Source organism: Palaemon carinicauda, chromosome 8 (genome assembly GCF_036898095.1).
Source record: "Palaemon carinicauda isolate YSFRI2023 chromosome 8, ASM3689809v2, whole genome shotgun sequence".
Lineage (NCBI taxonomy): Eukaryota > Metazoa > Arthropoda > Malacostraca > Decapoda > Palaemonidae > Palaemon > Palaemon carinicauda.
Window position 1 is genome coordinate 41,449,912 of NC_090732.1, and position 20,000 is coordinate 41,469,911.

Genomic DNA, 20,000 nt, shown 5'->3' on the forward strand with positions numbered 1-20,000 from the left:
TTCATAAACAAGAAATAGAAGAGTCTTTTTCTTAGAACACTTACAGATATCAATACAACAGGAAGTACAGCAATCCTAAAACTACATAAAGATAGTGAAAAAGTTCCGATTGAGAAGGGAGCTAGACAGGGAGACCCCATCTTCTAAATCATTCATAGAATGCCTGGAAATCTTTAAGAATTTGAATTGAGAAAATACAGGAATTAGTATTAATGGGGAATACCTTAACAACTTTAGATTTCAGGTGACATAGTTATGTTCAGTTAGTCATGGCAGGAATTGCAAGAGACGATAGAAGATTTGAAGAGAGAAAGCAGAAATGTAGGACTGAAAATTAATATGAGTAAAACTGAAATAATATTTAATGACGATGCTGAGACAACAAATAAGAGGTATGGACAAACCTTTAGAGATTGTTAAAGAGTATATGTATTTAGGACAGACAGTAAGTGTTTCCCCAGGGCACGAGACGGAAAAAGAGCAACATGGAGACGATAACAGAGTAAATTAAAGGATATTCTATCAATATGTAAGGAAAAGAAATGGACATGGGCAGGACATATAATGAGAATGAAAAATTATAGATGGACGTTATGAATAACAGAATGGGTCCCTAGAGAATTTAAAAAAACCAGGGGAAGGAGGAGAAGACGATGGATTGGCGAACTAGTAAAGTTTGAAAGACCATGAACAGACATAAGTGGAAGGACATGTCTGAGGCCTTTGTTCTGCAGTGGGCTAGTAACGGCTGATAAGATATTTATGTGTGTATATATATACATATATATATATATATATATATATATATATATATATATATGTATATATATATATATATATGTATATATATACTCTATATATATAATATAAATCTATATATATATATATATATATATATATATGTATATATATATATATATATATATATATATATATATGAATATTAGCTGTTACTAGTCCACTGCAGAGCAGGGGCCTTTTCCCGGTGGCTCTTATGCATATATATATATATATATATATATATATATATATATATACATATACATATATATATATACATATATATATATATATATATGTATATATATATATATATATATATATATATATATATATATATATATATATATATATATATAGCTATATTGTTGGTGAGTCGTCTTACAGGAGATATACAGGTTTAACGCGATCCAATCCTCTTTACCACGAATGTTGAGGAGGAAAGGTTTTGGAGTATGACGGAAGAAAAATAATGGTCTCGTATATGGAGACATGAGCATTGGCGGGTGTGTAGGTGTTTCGGTATGTGCTGCTTTGATGGGGGCTTCTTCTGAAGAATTATCACGAAACCTGTCAGGACTTAATATATTTTCTATTTTCATTTTCCCCGTGGTTCTTTTGCATCTTAGCATCACTTTTCCCTGTGATTTTGAGGCATATATATATATATATATATATATATATATATATATATATATATATATATATATATATATATATATATATACCAGTAAAATAGCCCAGTGAGGAAAGGAAATAAGTAAAATATAAACTATATGAGAATTAATGAACAATTAAAATAAAATATTTAAAAAACTAAAATTAAAACAAATCTTTCACATATAAACCATAAGAAAGGCATGTCAGCCTGTTCAACATACAACATTTGCTGCTTGGAAGGACACAAAGCGTTTACATATGTAGAGTGGCATTCCTTAGAATACTCTCACATCTTCTCTGACTTCACAAATGTTCTAGGTGCAAAAAGTAAAGTACTCAATACTGAAGCAGGAATGATATATGCATGCATGATATTTTACACCAGCCGACAAACCACAATTTCCCACGTCAGAAGTAGCTGTGACTATGAGTATTGATCTTAAAACAGGTGACGTAACTCTCTTCTGTGACGCAAAGGTTAATTCAAATATGAGTATGGATGGAGAGATGACGCTCTTAACAGAACTTTTGCCTTGAGAACTGGGAAAAGAATGTCAAGGTAATAAACGTTGCTTGAATGATACAGAATTACTTCTTAGAGAAATCTGAGAGAACTTATGTCATCCGACAAACCTCAGGAGAGGTGCAGTTAACGTCCCTATAATACAGTATGCTAATTACCAATGCCAGATAAATTTGGAAGTTTCAAAACTATTCGACGAACATCTTCAATTATACAGAAAGGTACAAATGCAACTAAACGAAAATTAGAGGAAAATGAAATACCCCTGTTGCAAATACATACGAAAGAACACTCTTGCCTCGTTCTCTGAAATAGTCAGGGGATCAGCAGACGAAAGGCCTTCGGAATCATGCTATCATAAGTTCAATCAAATTTCCGTTAGGCATGCATTCTCCCACTTTTGTCCATTGCAGAATAATTAGGCATACAATATCGACAGTATACAATCATGTTTGCGGGGTATATGCATGTGCATACACGCACACACACATTATATATATATATATATATATATATATATATATATATATATATATATATATATATATATATTAACCATTCCTTTTTATTGCATTAGTATTGGTGGTACCAAAAGGTACAGCCTTTTGGTTTCTCAACAAAATTTACAAGGGAGGTTGTTATTGTGGAACCCTCTTACTTGACCCTTGAAGAGGCTTGTACCAACTCATACCAGGGTAAGTTACTGACCGGTATAATGGGGACAATCAAAATATCTTCCAAAACCGAGTCATCCTATTAACCCACCTAATCGAATTGGCTCACCATAGCATCCAAATTCAACTGATTTGATTACCACTTCTTTGCACTTTTCTATATACAGCAATATATATATATATATATATATATATATATATATATATATATATATATATATATATGCATACATACATAAATTTATACACGTATCCATATATATATATATATATATATATATATATATATGTATATATGTATTTATACATACAGATATATATATGTATATATATATATATATATATATGTATATATATGTATTTATACATACAGATATATATATATATATATATATATATATATATATATATATATATATATGTGTGTGTGTATATATGTATTTATACATACAGATATATATATATATATATATATATATATATATATATATATATATATATATATAGTATATATATATATATATATATACAGTATATATGTATGTATATTTATATATTTATATATACATATATACATATATATGTGTGTGTTTCTTTATTATATGTGTTTATGTATGTTTTTGTGTGTGAGAGCCATGAAAAAAAGTAAGAAGACTTGATTGGTATTAGCAATTTCGTCTTATTAATGATATCAACGGACTAACAATGAGGAAGATTATAAGATGATATTCTGATCATACAGGAGAATGGGTAGTTTCTCGATCGTGACAGATAAATCAAATTTTAGAAAAGAAAAGAATACAAGATTAATGGGAAACAGACCAGGGCTTGGGTTTAAACCGTGACCTTGGGTAAAGTCATGAACATGGATTATTGTCCTGGTTTCTTACCAACCGATTCTGTGACTGTGTCCTAACCAATAGTAATCAGATTTGATGTGACTTCGTTGTCCACAAGAGTGCGTGTTGATGAATTGTCGTATTTCCTTCCTGGTATTTTATATTCTCAAAAATTACCAGTATTATTATTGAACAAATATATGTTGTAAAAAGTGTAAGTTTATTTTTAATGTTTTTATGAACAAGTTTTTCGTATGGTTATGGGTAGTCCTTTGTCCTTTTTTTCTATATGTATATTTATATATATATATATATATATATATATATATATATATATGTATATATATATTTATATATAAAATGTGTGTATGTATGTGTGCATTATACACTACACACACATATGTATAAATATATATATATATATATATATATATATATATATATATATATATATATATATATATATATACATGTGTGTGTGTATTTTTGTTTGTATGTGCGAATTATACACTCTACACACATGTACAGTATATTCATATATATATATATATATATATATATATAAATATATATATATATATATATATATATATATATATATATATGTATGGGTGTATATATGTGTGTTTGTGTTTTTGTGTGTGTGCATGTATGTATATTTGGAAAACATCAATGTTTTATATTAATGGGGTGATTCTTGAAGGTGACATCCTTCCTTTTACATACACTGTACAGTATTTACACAGAATGTAAATTTAGATCTACTAGCAGATCCGGTGTTTTAAAAAGAAAGAAATTTCCATTTCTATGTAGCTTTTAATAACCTTATCGAAGGTGAGAGTTCGTGTACATAATCGTTGGCCTTAACTTTGATAACCAAAAAAAAAACATAATTATATATGCAAGAATTTCTTTATGAATTTGCGTTGAACCCCCATTTCACCTATTCTTTTTATTATGCGGTGTCACTATCTCTATATTATTAAGGTATGGTTATGTTAGTGCCAAAGATTGTAAACAGTTAAATACATACTAGTTTTCCTGGTCATGAGTCCAGTTATGAAAAGAGTTCCCAATGTAACCTTGAATCACCGTGCTTTTATGCCACAGTTTATCTAGCTTGTATTACTTTTATTTTTAGAAGCTTGCTAATGGAAATCACGGTGGTACAGTAATGGGACTTTGAAGCATTGTTTGTTATTTGGGATGACATTAATACTGTGAACTGGGATAAACTTGGCTCAGGTGTTACTGATTCGTCTAAAATTCTGTCAAAATTTTCGTAGTGGCCTGTTGATTGATGAGCCCAGTCACTTTACTTGAAATGTATTACCTTTAGCCGTAGCAAAGTATATCCTCGTAATAAAGTTTTACCCAACCCATAATGATACAATGCCATGTAAACGTGGTTAAGACGAATGAAGAGTTTGTACGTGACACTGCTCTGCCTTTCCAGTGTAAGTGAGATAATTTCTCTGTCCTTTCGAATATCTTGAAATAAAACCTAATTCATTGCCGAAACATTAGAGATGAAACCTGGTATACGGGCATTATGTGAAAAAAAAAAACTACTATGTATTAATAAATTCACTGAAAGTACTTGGGATAAGTTAACAAGGTGTGTTAGCAAGAAAAATTGTTATGATTATGCGGGTGGGGCCCTTAGTTAAGGAGCATGAAGTGAATTTATGTTACACGAGCCACTGCAATTACCAACTTTTTCAAATTAACTCAGACAAATTAACCTCGCGTGATTATAAAAGGAATTGCTATATGAATTTGCTCTGATTGTGTAGCTTGTAATTCTTTCAGAAAGTAATTAACGCAAGGGAAACTAAAGAATTTGAGAAGACCAGCCTAAGCGAGCCACAAGTATTTTATACGGTAATTGTATAGCAACATCTAAATGAAAGCTAAAGATGCTGAAGGGAGGGTCTTTCCACTTCAAGAGCAATTTATATGGATACGTATTATGAACTAGGATAATGATATGGTATGTTTATCGCACATACAGCGAAAATGTCTTACTTTGTTTTAAGAAACCACTGTTCTATATTATGTACCCGTCAGGACAGAAAATTTGTAAACTCTGTGACCACTCAACATTGCTTTGCAAGAATCCAGACTAAAACGGGTATCCTTTTCTAATATCTTTATGGAAATTAATAATTTTTTGTGCACGAAGATCATGTTTTTTTTTTTTTTTTTTTTTTTTTTTTTTAGCGTAAATCTTACGGAAATATTATCAGTGCCCATTAGGATTGTCATTGCCACTGGTCTTGTTTTGCTGCAGTTGTAAATAGTACCATTATTGCCTGTAAAATATGGTTGATAACGATAATGAACAATATTCTCTTTTCGTGATAATTCATGTGTTCAAGAATAACAAATTAGCAAAAGATTGATAAGATCTCGGAAGTGAACTGATCGATGTGGAAAGTTACGCCTCATGCATAGTCTGGCATCGATAGATTGGTAGAGGTTGGCATTTTTTTTTTCTTTTTTTTTATCCCTGGGATATTTATTTTCTAATGAGTGATCTTCTATATGAATTCTAGACTTGGCATCCTAACCAATCGCATATATTTCGGTGTTTACTATGTCTGCCATAATTTTATAAGTGTAAAACTCTATTCTACTATATAATAGTCATGCCTTCTCAATCATGAGGCTCAATGCTATACAGTATTCTAGAAGTTTTATTCCAGCTGTAACCAAGTTGTGGAATGATCTTCCTAATCGAGTAGTTGAATCGGTTGAACCTCTAAAATTCAAACTTAAAGCAAATGTTTGTATATAGTACAGGCTGACATAAGTCTCTTTTTATAATTTACATATAAAGATCTGTTATAAAGTTGTTACAGTTCTTACAATATTTTATTTTAATTGTTCATTGCTTCTTAAATAGTTTGTTTATTTCATTTTTTCTTTTCCTCTCTGGGCTATTTTTTCCTGTTTGAGCCCTTGGACTTATATAATCTTACTTTTCCTACTAGGGTTGAAGCGGAGATGATGATGATGATGATAATAATAATAACAATAACTATGACCATAGCACTAACAACAACAACAACAACAACAACAACAACTTCTACTACTACTACTACTACTACTACTACTACTACTACTACTACTACTACTGCTAATAATAATAATAGATTACTATTGATTCGAAGAAGCGTAGCCTACCGATTAGTCAACCATTGAAGGTTAAAAAGTTAACTAAAAGTGACCTACAAGCGGTGAGCAGGGTTCAATCAATAATTGCGTTTGCATATTAGATTGGAAAAACTAGTAATTAAGTGACGCATGGCTTGAATATTTATCAATATCTCAAGGCATCGTCATATTTCAAAAGGAATAGTGAGTTATTGTTTATCATTTTGCAAATATCAACATTAATTTATGCAATTACTTTTTATTATCAAGGAAAAAACTCAAGTAAAGATATTGATTTTCTGGATTTTTATTCTATGACATCGTAATGTTTTGTGACTGACCATTTTTTACAAGGAATCTAATGGCAATAGAAATGAAGTCATTCTTCCAAGATCAAGTTACGTCGCAGGACGTTAACTTTCTAGAATCCTCTTAAAATGTTTCTGTGCAAAGACAAAAACCAGACTTACATACGGCACGCTATGCAACCTTGAACGAAAACCTGCAACATTCAATCGGTAGGAACCTTCATGTCACAACTTGATATTCATAGTCAGGAAAAACATCTTTGTTACACGGATCAACCTCTTGCTGACGGATTATCTTAAAATGACACTGATTTATATCTGTTGATTCATGACCTATAAATGACACAGATTACACTGATTTATATCTGTTGACGGATTACCTTAAAAGGACTGATACTCATCTTCTATTTGATTACATTATAATAACTATGACATCTATCTGTTGACGGATCACCTCACAATGATACTTTATTAGTATCTACTGAACGGTTACTATGAAATGACACTGATTTCCATATTCTAATGGATTACCTAAAATGACACTGATATCCATCTACTGATGGAGTAGGATATTGCCGAATGGAAAAGATCATGACTGTCAAGGAGTTTTCACACCGACTAACTTTAATTTTAAATTTTTTTAAACAAAATGAACTGGATAGTGGCAATTGTAATGTCAATATTAAACTCATCTTCAAAGCAATGGTCTTGCTATTTTCTCGGAATATATATTTATATATATATATATATATATATATATATATATATATATATATATATATATATATATATATATTCTTGGTCTACTAGCGTGCTTTTTCCCCGTTGGTATGGGGTGACACGGTTGCCTTCTTTTGAGGGACTTTGCTTTGGCTATATAGCCTACATATATATATATATATATATATATATATATATATATATATATGTGTGTGTGTGTGTGTGTGTATACTGTATGTGTATATATATGTATATATACATATCTATATACATATATATATATATATATGCATATATATACGTATATATGTGTATATACTGTATATATATATGTGTGTGTGTACCAGTGTACGCAATCCGTCAAAAATGACAGCTGAATATTTCAATGGATAGGCGCACACACGCACACACACACCTCTTCTCACCAGGGTAAGGCTAATCCTCCCACCCTACCCGAGCCAAGGGACGGGGGGAGCTGAGCATGAGATATATCATGTATGAATGTATATGTATATATATATATATATATATATATATATATATATATATATATATATATATATATATATATACATATATATATACTCTTGATCTTTATTTATATATAAATATATAAACTATTTATATATATATATATATATATATATATATATATATATATATATACATATATATAATCCAGGTGTGTGGATATATACATATATATATATATGTATATATCCACACACCTGGATTATATATATATATATATATATATATATATATATATATATATATATATATATATATATATATATATATATTCATATATAAAATGACAGAGTGAGAGAGAGAGAGAGAGAGAGAGAGAGAGAGAGAGAGAGAGAGAGAGAGAGAGAGAGAGAGAGAGAGACTATAGTAGAATATTCCTAGTTAATTCATGAGCGAACTTTACGAAGAATGCACTAGAAAAATCCAGACTTAACTGGTAAGTGTGTAAACAAAGGTAGTTTATAATCATTAAAAGCAAAATAACTGAAGAAATTCTTTTACAACTCATTTTGTATTATATAATTTTCAAGGAATAATTTTGGAATCATAGTCAACAATGTTGCAGTTGTGTTTCACATTCCGTCTATAAAGTATTCGTGTTACCACCCAGCGCGAGAAATGTGTATTGATTCAGTGTCAGTTTGGATGTTTCCAGTTCTTACTGGTTTTCATTATAACGCGTAATGGTATTTATGAGATCCTATGTACATATGTCATTTTCTTGGAATTACTTCCGTTGTCTACATCGTTGAAGAACATAACCTTTTCAGTTTTTTCTTTCAAAGAAAAAAAACTGCTGGCCATTATTTGATTATATGTTTCAGCATAATTTTATAACCTATTGTGCCATACTAATAAGAAAAATAAAACTTTATTATGGATTTTTACAGCTGTTATTATGGAAAACCTGATGATATGATATAAATCGGAAATTTGTTCCATTGTTTCAGCATAACAATTGTGACCAATATTAACAAGGGTTGTAGAAAGGGCCTAGATAGTCTGAAATATGTTATTCTTATTTTCTCATAGTAGCTAACAATCACTTTGTTTCATCAGACTATCGTCCCGTTGCCTTCCACTTATATGTTATCTTTATACGGCTCATCTTACGATCGAAGTCTGTTGTAGATATTCATGTATTTGCTATGAAGTATAAAAACATCGTTGCGGTATACATGTTTCCATCCTATCTTTCTACATTGCTTTGTAAATTGTATTCATATTGAATTACAGTTAGTTACTGACTGAAATTATTATATTACCTATACAGTATATCTACTTCAATACATTTTAATATATTTTTATATCTATTGATTTAATTTTTGACATTATTAAAGTAAACTAGATTCATGAACTCAATATTTGTAATTGAACATGCGCTGTGACGCTAACTCTTTGACTGGTTGCCTGATCATCACTTTTCCAATCTATTCTGATATTTATAAGCATGTCATGTCTTGACTGTATATTTGCCATTGTACATGTATCGCATATGAAAACACGCACATCTATACACACATACACATATGTATATTGTGCGAGCATGTATGCGAATAAGAATGGCTTAAATGTTGTAAAGGATAAAGTGGGTTTGAAAAAGTACGTATACTAGAGTTCGTATGTCGATGTCCGTATGTCGGTTTCCGTTTGGTACAAATTACGTATGTATATCATTCATAACGACAAAAGTTATTCAGAACTGAAGTTCGTATGATAAAAAAGTTCGTATGGAAAAATTTCGTGAAAATGTTCTTATGCTAAACGTTTCTACGCAAATGTTCGTAAGGGATAATCTAAAGTTCGTCGGTAAAAGTATGCAAGTAAAAGGTCATACCCTAAAGTTCGTATGTAGATGTATATATATATATATATATATATATATATATATATATATATATATATATATATATATATATATATATATATATATGTATATATATATATATACATATATATATATATATATATATATATATATATATATATATACACACGTCTACAAATATACAATCCGAGAGAGAAAGAGAGATTGAGAACTCTTGCCCCCTTCATTTATCATCGTATTCCGTTCAATAAAGGATCTCTTTCCGCTGAACAAAGACTAGATTCGGAAAACTTGACAAGACCATTGCAAATTTCCTTGGTCTTGACAGATGGTTTGAAATTTTGATCTTCTCCTTTTATTACCAAATTTGAATGGATTGCTAGTCAAAATTCTAATTGGTCCTTGACCTAATTAGTAATATACACACTAGTCTAGACAAACGAATAAAAACATTGAGTGTGTGGTGTTAGTTTACTATAATTTAATGTGCTTCATCATTAATTTTTGTGCATATGTTCAAGTGTTTAGTGTCTGGCGATGCTTAATATGAGTCAATATTGAAAAAATACCTTTCTTTGCTAACAGTTAGCCTATTTCATATTTGTGACCCAATCTAATTTAACAAGTGAGTGGTATTATTTAAGATTTTCTTAGCTGTCAATATTAAAAAATATTTTGTTTAAATCACGTATTTCATTACATATTTCAACTTTTTTAAAAAAACCTGTTTTTATTTCAAATTTTTTTTTGCCTTTTCAATTTTTAGTCAGGATCACAACTCGTCAATTAAAGTTTCAAATCAGGAGGAGATAATCAAAAGAAATGGGAACCAGAATGACTTTATTGTAAAATTATCGACCGTTGACACGAGGAAAGAAAATTACAGACACGGTGTAGTCGAGAAGATTGAGGTCATCGGAGACAGAAGAACTTGGGAACGGCTTCTAGAAATAGCGACCTTGCATAGCGGGAAAAGTTTTAGTCGAAGGTGTAGTCGAGAAAATTCAAAGTCGAACAGTAACCTACCCTCAAAATCGATTAACCTTGAGAGACGTCAATATTTTCTAAGAAAGTTAAAAGAAAGACATTTTAGGCATAATGAAGACGAGAAACTTGGACTTAACTAAAAGAAAGAAGATGGCTTAAGACAAGAAAGAAATGAATTAGAATATTTTGCATACTTCATACCATACAAATTATTGCGTACGTACTTTTTTTTTTTTTTTAAAGAACTTTAACCCTTACGAATATTTGTTACGTACAGTCATTTGCGTACTAACATTTGCATGGAAACTTTCCATACGAAATTTCGCATGTCCGAACATTTTCAATTACGATGTTTTTCTATTATAATTTTTTTTTTTTTTGATAAAACGATCTAATTTATACTTTATATACTTTATCCATACATATTTTAGGCAAACGGACCTTATCCTACGAATTATTGTCAAACGAAGTTTTTCAATACGAAATTTCGTCCGGAACCCATAGCGGAAGGTGGATTGGTGAACAAGTTACACATTTCAATCTACTTATTAGAAACAGCAAAGGAAAACTTGTATATGCTGGAGTGAGAGATATGCTTCCGCAGAAAGGCAATGGAAGAGTAAAGATAAAGTATATAAGACGAGGGAGAATTCATGATTACAAATAAGATGCTGCTATAAGGTGGTACAATTACGACAAGTGACTGACAATGGTTGGATGGTATGTCTGGATTGGGAAGGACTGCAAATGAATGTGGGAGAGGCATCTTAATCCTCTCCATAAGAATAAAGGTGTCTGAGGAAAATGTAAGATTTGTATGGGGAAAATATTACTTGAATATGCATTGGAAACTGAATCGTAAAACTGAACAACGGCGGATGGTGGACAGACTATTAAGGAGATAGCAGAATGGAAGGAGGAAATGTATTGAAATTGACATTTGTAACTATTTGAAATACTGGAAAAGACAATTATACGTGAGATACACACACAGAACAGATTGAGTTATAATTGACAGAAATGCGATATGGAGAGAGTTTAAGCTGTACGGTAACGAAAACAAGTTGTGGAAAGGGATCATAAGTTTTTTATGATGGAAGTCAACTAAGTTAAACGACTGTATCTAGTGGGGTGATGTGTGTGTTATTGAGTTGTGCAGGAAGTCGTGAAAAAAGACATTAGCTTTAGTAGGGAAGTTTTGATTAAGGAAATTGATCCTAAATGGCAATAATGCCAGCATGAGTAATTTAATGACATGAAGGTAAATTAAAACAGGTATGTAGGATGATGCTTATGAATATAAAGGGTGGAAGAAGAGAAACTCGATTTATAAAGGTATTTGAGAAAAAAATTCAATGGACGTTGAAAGGAGAGAATAGATGAAGCCGGGAAGTTCGGTTGATTATTTCGACTGACTTAGAAAAGAATTTGTATCATTGGATATTTAGATACATATATATATATATATATATATATATATATATATATATATATATATATATATATATATATATATATATATATATATATATATGAATGGACTACTTATTTTACAAACACATAATATTCATATTTGTTATAATGATGAACCAATGAAGATCGGTATGGGTGAAGAGTTTCGAAATATAAAGCAATGCTAAAAAGATAATTGTGGGTGAAAGGATGGAATTGAGTATTTTATGGTGGTTTGCTTAAGTAAAATGAATAATGATACATTGGCAAAATAACTATAATCCGAAATTGTAAGGAAAGAGAGAGCATGGCAAAGAAAGTGTTAGATAAATGGATTGGAAGAGGTATCGAAAATGCAGGGCCTCGAAGTTATTGTGTGTGAAAGGTAGAAAGATGTAAATAGTACATTGTGAGAGGGCGTATTGAACAACTCAGTTTGGGGGATTTCTATTGCCCAGTAGTTTCCTCCATAAATCAGCAGGCGAAGTGCGAATGTAACATTGGTATTATCCTAAAGGAAAAGGATTAATCTCTCTCTCTCTCTCTCTCTCTCTCTCTCTCTCTCTCTCTCTCTCTCTCTCTCTCTCTCTCTCTCTCTCTCTCTCTCTCTCTCTCTCTTTGTCCTGGATACAAGGAAAGGTACAGAAAACTAGAAAAGTGATTACTTAAAATAGAGAACCTAAGGGCTTCAGCGTTTTAATGATATATATATATATATATATATATATATATATATATATATATATGTATATAACATATAATATATGTATGTATATATATATATATATATATATATATATATATATATATATATATATATATATATATATATATAATATATGTATATATACTGTATATAACATATATATAAATATATGTATATATATATATATATATATATATATATATATATATATATATATATATATATATATAATATATATATATGTATATTGTATAAATATTTATATGTATGTTTATGTATACGTGCGTGTGTATGTTTGTTGTATATATGAATATATTATACAGATACCTTTTAATTTTGCGTGGATTTTATTGTGTAATTTCCAAAAAATCTAAGGACTGCAAATAAATGATTAGACAAGACTGGGTTACTGTATAAGGGCCAGTGTGGCAGTTTTCAAGAAATTTCAATTCAAATTATTTTGCAAATTATCTCTTAACATCCAAATATTTGCCATTGGTTGAAAAAATTAATGATTTTATTTTTTCTTCGTCTTTTTCTAGGTGTAATGAGAAATGACCGAGGAAAACGACATCAGGATGAACGAGTCTGTTGTGGTACAGAGCAAGAGCAATCAGTTCATGAGGGCCCCCACCCCCCCTGTCTTCTCTTCCTTTAGTCAATATCGAGTAATGACTCCGAAAGAGGTCAAGACGGAGGCATTTGCCACAAACAGTAGTATCATGAAGTCTGCCAAAGAAATGGAGGTATGATACGAGAGAAATATGATTATGAGGTTTATTTTGTGCAATATTACTCTAGGAGTGATTGTTTATGGATTTTTCACCAGGGTGTTATATATATTAGAAAGAAATGGAGTAAATATCTGTATGAGAAAAATAATGAACTAGTTCCCAGACTATTCTCCAGTGTTCATCTGTCTTTTTTCTATAAACCCTTAAGTTTATTTTTCTTTCAGTCATTCTCGTCTGTCATGAGTGACAACTTAATTAGCGACCAAGAATAGTGCAATTTGAATTAACATCAATGTCTGCTCTTTTGATAGGTTTGATTTTATCTATTCTCCAAACGCTCATGATAATTCCGTCTGTGCTTATGCAAACAACCACTCTTCTTTGTCTACCACCTATAATTTTCTTAGATAAGGAAATGCTTCTTGCTCATTGTTCTTTTCCTAATAAAACCTCCCCCTTTTTATACAATACAGTTACTTCCCTCTTTTTCTTCTTCCTCGTCTCGTTCTTTCTAAATAACCCAGTTTCTACTCTGGTTCTTTCTCTGTGTAGAAATCAAATTATATTTACTCCTGTTTTGTAGCAAGACGGGCAAAGGATATTCTCTGGAGAACATAAAAAGAGAACATAGAATTGATTGTCCATGAAAACCATAGAATCTTTTTTATATAATTTTTTTTTCGAACGACATGTATTATGTATATCATATGACTTTAGATATATTTAATCTATTGATAAAGGTATTTGTGTGGTGTTCAGAAATATTTTCTTTCTCTTTTATTTTTCGAATGATTTTGTTTATTTTGAACAAGGAGGAAACAAGAGGAAAACCGTATTTATGTAAAACTGGAACTACCTAATATACCATTACCTAATTGGCTTTTTAGTCCTAGAGCAGTTCATATCTGATGTCTAAAGAATTTTCGATAATCATTTCATTCTTAAATGTTCTCTCTATAGATATCCTTCTCGGTGACTGCATTTTGTTTATGAATTATACTTCGTTCAGTTCTCGAGGAATTCTTGGACTACTGAGAATTCTGTAAATTTTGGGCAAGAGTTGAAATGACCATCACCTGGATGGGCAAGCCTCTATGCTGTTTTGGGGGATAGACATATGCTGAAAGTTATCAAAAATTCTTGATAGCCGTTTTAAGAAGTATCTTTTTGGTAGGTATCATCCTTTGCAACAGGGAACGGATAAATACATGGTCCTGCTTTTAATGAGTGAGTATGGTAAGCAAAATCAGCCATAAACTTCTAACTAATTAACAGACATTTTTATTGACTTCGCAGATAAGAAGTTGCTACTGAGCTCGTCTACATGTTGATATGTTATAAATGCGCACTAAATATGTGTTTTGTTGGCAAGAGGTAAAATTGTTATTGAATTTTTCTTTTTCCAATATTACATAACATTATTTTCAAGCGGATATAACACCATTAAAGTAGAGACATATTCGTTCTAGTATAAACATAGATGGTAGATGCTGAAAGAACTTTATTGGGTTAGAATTGATACTATATTCTAATTGTGCATTCTGTAACAAACGAAGACATATAATTTCATAGCAAGCTCGTTTATGAGCTCATGATTGCTGATGTGGTTCTAACACTATCTTTCCACATTAAATTATTTTTTTTTTCTTTTTATGTTATATACTATAGTCTATTGATTTAGCGGTGCATATTTGCACCGACTCACAGGGGTGCCCTTTTAGCTCGGAAAGCTTTTCTTAATTATCTTTGTTGATGGCGGCCAGGTAGAGATCGACGAAAAAAAATCAGTGCCTTGTCTTCCTCACCCTATGGGAGCACTACATGTATAAAAGAATGCCCATAAGCCACTCTTCAGTAGGAGATGCATGAGCAAAACAATTCCAAGACATACCATATAATTTCAAGTGATTTGACGGCACCATCCTCTTTTAATGGATAAAAAAATAATTCCATTTGGCACACTTACGATTTCTTACTGATGGGCACTAGAAAGGGCATCACACTCAATTCGGAAAAAAATTAATTTTGCAAGAGTGAAGTTGAGATTTTTTGGATTCCAAATAGAATGGGATAATTGCAAAACCATTAAGAAATGAATGTCAGCTATAACAAACTTCCCAGTGCCACAACACTCAACAATAGCAGACAAGGTTATGGCTCGATTTTGTAAGTCAATGGGTACCATTCCTTACAACTGCACCAGTCATGGAGTCCTGCAAACTCCTAAAAAACCAAAGGGAGAATCGTTGTACTGGGCTGAACAGCCGTGACAGAAATTTATAAACCGTGACAGAAATTTATAAACAAGCTCAGGATGCTCTGTGGTAAATAACACATGGTGAACTCAACAAGTATACACCCTCAGCTGCAACTGCAATACCTGACTGTAGTCAAGAGGGCATAGAGTTTGTTTTCATACAACAACACTGGATGCACTTAAGTCGAAGTTCCCCTTTGTGGCAAAAGGAGTGGGAAGGTTGTCCTGTGTGGTAGCAGATGCTTGACTCCCACCTAAGCAGGTTATGCAACAATCGAAGTAGAGGCTTTGGCAGTGGTGTGGTGCCATCAGAAGTCAAATTTGAATCTCTTGAGGTGTCCCAATCTCCTTTGTGTCACGAACTATCGCCCATTAGGGAAACTGTTGGGTGACAAAGCCCCTGGAGGCATCCCAAACCCCAAACTATTCAGGTTAAAAAAAAAACGTTCCAATTCCAAATTCGCTATTTACTAGGCAAGCAAACCGTGCGGATGGCTTCATTTTAATATACCCATAATTAAAAACACAACTTGGTACTTCAACAAAAATTTGGAAGTTGTAGTCATAGCAGTAGCCATATTTCAGGAACGCTAAATCAAGATGACAACATAGGAAACTATGTGGAGTAGCAATTAGACACCCAGTGTATCACTTACTGAATACTAAAGTATCTTCAGGAGACTGATGCCCCCAGTGCTCTCAAGAAATTGCATGCCCCCACCCTTTCTGAGGTGTATGAGACCAATTATCAGTGATGAAGAGTTTAATTACTTATACATATGATCAAGGGTGTGTTTGATTATTCTTCCAAGCATTGTGTAATATGAGCTATATTTCTGTACCAAGAGTAAATGGAAATCAGTTCTGATGTATTAAAGTTCTTTCACAGTGTCTGCCATCATTGTTTATAACAGGTAGTGAAGTATATCTCAACTTCACAATGTAATTACCACTTGAATATGATGCTATGTAATAAGAACTGCTTTAATTTCATAAGATAATGTATAAAAGCTCAATAGAATATTTTCAGGTCATTTGCAGAGACATGTTGATAAGCTAAAAAGTTATGGATGATTTTGCTTACCATATTAAAAAAAAATAGGCCCATAGATGCATCTGTTCCCTGATATTCAAAGGATAATACCTACCAAAAAGCTACTCCTTAAATTCTTAAAACACCTATCATGGATTACAAAACACTGTTGGAATTTTGCTACTCCACATGGTAGTTAAAACCTTAGATTCATCATTTGGCCCATAGACCATTGGGGATAAACACCTTCGATGCCAAACTTCAATCTTATTTTGAAATTTCAGAAATTGACTCCTTAACGGCAATACCACAAACTTCAAGTTATTCTTGTGAAAATGGTTTGATGTGGCCGACGGTAATCCTAATATAATTTATTTTTTCCTAAATTTGGACAATGCCATTAGTATTTTTAGTAATTATCTTTTATAAATTTGTAATTTCCTTTGTGTAAATGTAACGACATAGCTCTGACATCGAAATAAAATGATTAAAAGACATATCTAGGTGGTTTGTAACTTCGAATGTGAAAGGTAGGTTAATATTGATCAAAAATATTTGAATTAGACTTTTTTATCTTCCATCAATGAATATAAGGTTAAAAGATTTTAGTGAAGCCTCCTGCTCATGCAGAACAAGATAACGCTTCAGACTTAGGATTTTTAATCTCTCCTACGGCGGGATCAGAGCAACATGCAGTCAGTCACGTTACCGGCAGGACCCGCCTTTTTGTCCGACACCAGGACCACCATCCCCACCGACCACATGCAGGTGTTCCTAAGGACCTCCTCACCCACGATGACTTACATGCCCAGAACGCCTTACATATTAAGGTTTCCGGACGTAATTTTTATTCTCTTGTTTTGCTTTGAGCACTTTCCGATTCAAATGGCGATGGCAAGCATTTCAGGAGTATGGGTAGATCATGATGCTTTTATTGCACCAAACTGTCCTTTCTATTTTTCTTTTACTGAATGCATCCATATTTTGGTGTTAGGTGTAATAGCTTAAGGAAAACCAATTCGACAGATGGAGTCAATTCAATCGGGGAGGGCGCGTCTGCAAGCAATTGCCGCTCGGGTGCGACTGCCTCCTCTCATGGCAAACGGAGCCAGCGTATTCTCACCCACCATACTTAACCACGTCGCTAACAAACAAAGAGGAGGGGAGGTCGACAACCAACTCTGGCGGAGGGATTCGTACAATGCAGCCAATAAGAGTCCATGTTCCTCTATGCTTTATCACTCATGGATGTCCAAAATTCCTGATCTTGGTCCACCTTCTATAACGTTAGCGAATTTCTACATTTTTGCATGTCCGAGAAATTTCAGAAGGGAATAAGTATTGCGCGCTGGTTACTTGCAAAACAAGTATGGAGGAGAAACTGCAAAAGGGTGTGTTCTCATCTAGAAAAAAAAAAAAAACCCTAAATTTTATTGATATGTTAGAGAGATTTTAAGGATTTTCGTAATAAAACCATTTGATGTAAATAAAAAAGTACCAAATAATTTAATAAATACATTTTTGAGAATACACCCGAGAATATTTTCTGAATTGACTTTTGAAGTCAATACTAAAAGACATCCCATTCTGGAATTTCGAATGCATTGAACACTGACAAGAAGACCAAACATGGTCGTAGAAATCGCAAGATATTGAATTGACGTGCACATGCAATCATGTTGCTCAGCTGGTGTTGTTGTTCCACCAAAAAGAATAGCTGTAAATAAGCACCTGGTCTGACAGCACAGAGTTGAAATCTTTACCTGGAATACCATTGGAAGCGCGTGAGGGACTACTCAGTGTGTAGACACATTCCTCTCTCAAGATGTTCGCATAGAAAGAGAAAAAGAAATTCAATTTGCTTCAAATTGGTTAAACGAGACTCCAGATAATCATGAGAAATGTATGTAGTAGAGCAATGCACTTTTATTGCACCTTCTTTGGCAATGCATGGAGAGAAATCACTGCACCCGTGGTATTATAGCAATAGGTCCATAGTTTCTATGTCGATTTAAACAACTGCGAACCATTGTTAAGTTTATTCATTGCTTAAACTGTATTTTCATTAGATTTTTTCATTTTTCATTATTCTTGTCCAAGCAATCAATCCTGTTCTTACTTCCACCAAGTTCTGTAAATATTATTTATGTCGAAATATCTCCCCATTAAGCATCTGCGTAACTTAAAATTTTTCATTCCAGCATTTTTTATGTATTCTGTTGATGCTAAGGATGAAAATGGCCCTATCACGGAAGATTTATTAATAGTATTCGAGAAACACATAAATGTTTGATTGTGATCATTCAAACTTCCTTTTCTTTTAGCCAATCTGTTTATGCATTGTTTATACAGGAAATAAGAATTTTGTTAGGCTAGTGTTGTTTTCACTAGCATAGTTAATTTAATAACAAGATTGTCTGTTTGCGTATGTTAGTGCACATTTTTTCGGACTTTTTTTTTATTAGTTTTGTGTTTAGAAATCACTTTATTAAATTGGGGACCCATAGAAGTTATTTTCTACTAAAAGTTGAAAAATTGGTCTGTAAAAAAATTACCTGCGGATAAGATTTGATACAATTTCAGAAAATATGATCTGCTGTCCATTTTCAACTATCTTTAACATGGCTGCCAGCCTTCTGTTTACATAATAACTTTGGGATTGTTTGAAACCCAAAACAAATCTTTTCTGAATGCTATAAGAATAAGCACCTGTATGAATAACAAGATATGAGCTCATAAACGGAATAATTTCCAAAAATACAATTTTCTGTGCCCTACATCTTTACGATTTCTCAGAGATGCAATATAA

At 31.9% G+C, this 20,000-nt stretch overlaps 1 protein-coding gene across 1 annotated transcript in view; it reads left to right on the plus strand.

Annotated features, from left to right (window-relative positions):
• Nucleotides 1-20,000, plus strand: part of LOC137644864 (importin subunit alpha-7-like) — a 100,041-nt gene that overhangs the window by 21,772 nt on the left and 58,269 nt on the right. The window contains exons 2-3 of the mRNA XM_068377753.1: nucleotides 13,710-13,913; nucleotides 17,876-18,021. Coding sequence (XP_068233854.1) covers nucleotides 13,722-13,913; nucleotides 17,876-18,021 — 338 coding nt within the window. The 5' untranslated portion in view covers nucleotides 13,710-13,721. The remainder of the gene's footprint in view (nucleotides 1-13,709; nucleotides 13,914-17,875; nucleotides 18,022-20,000) is intronic.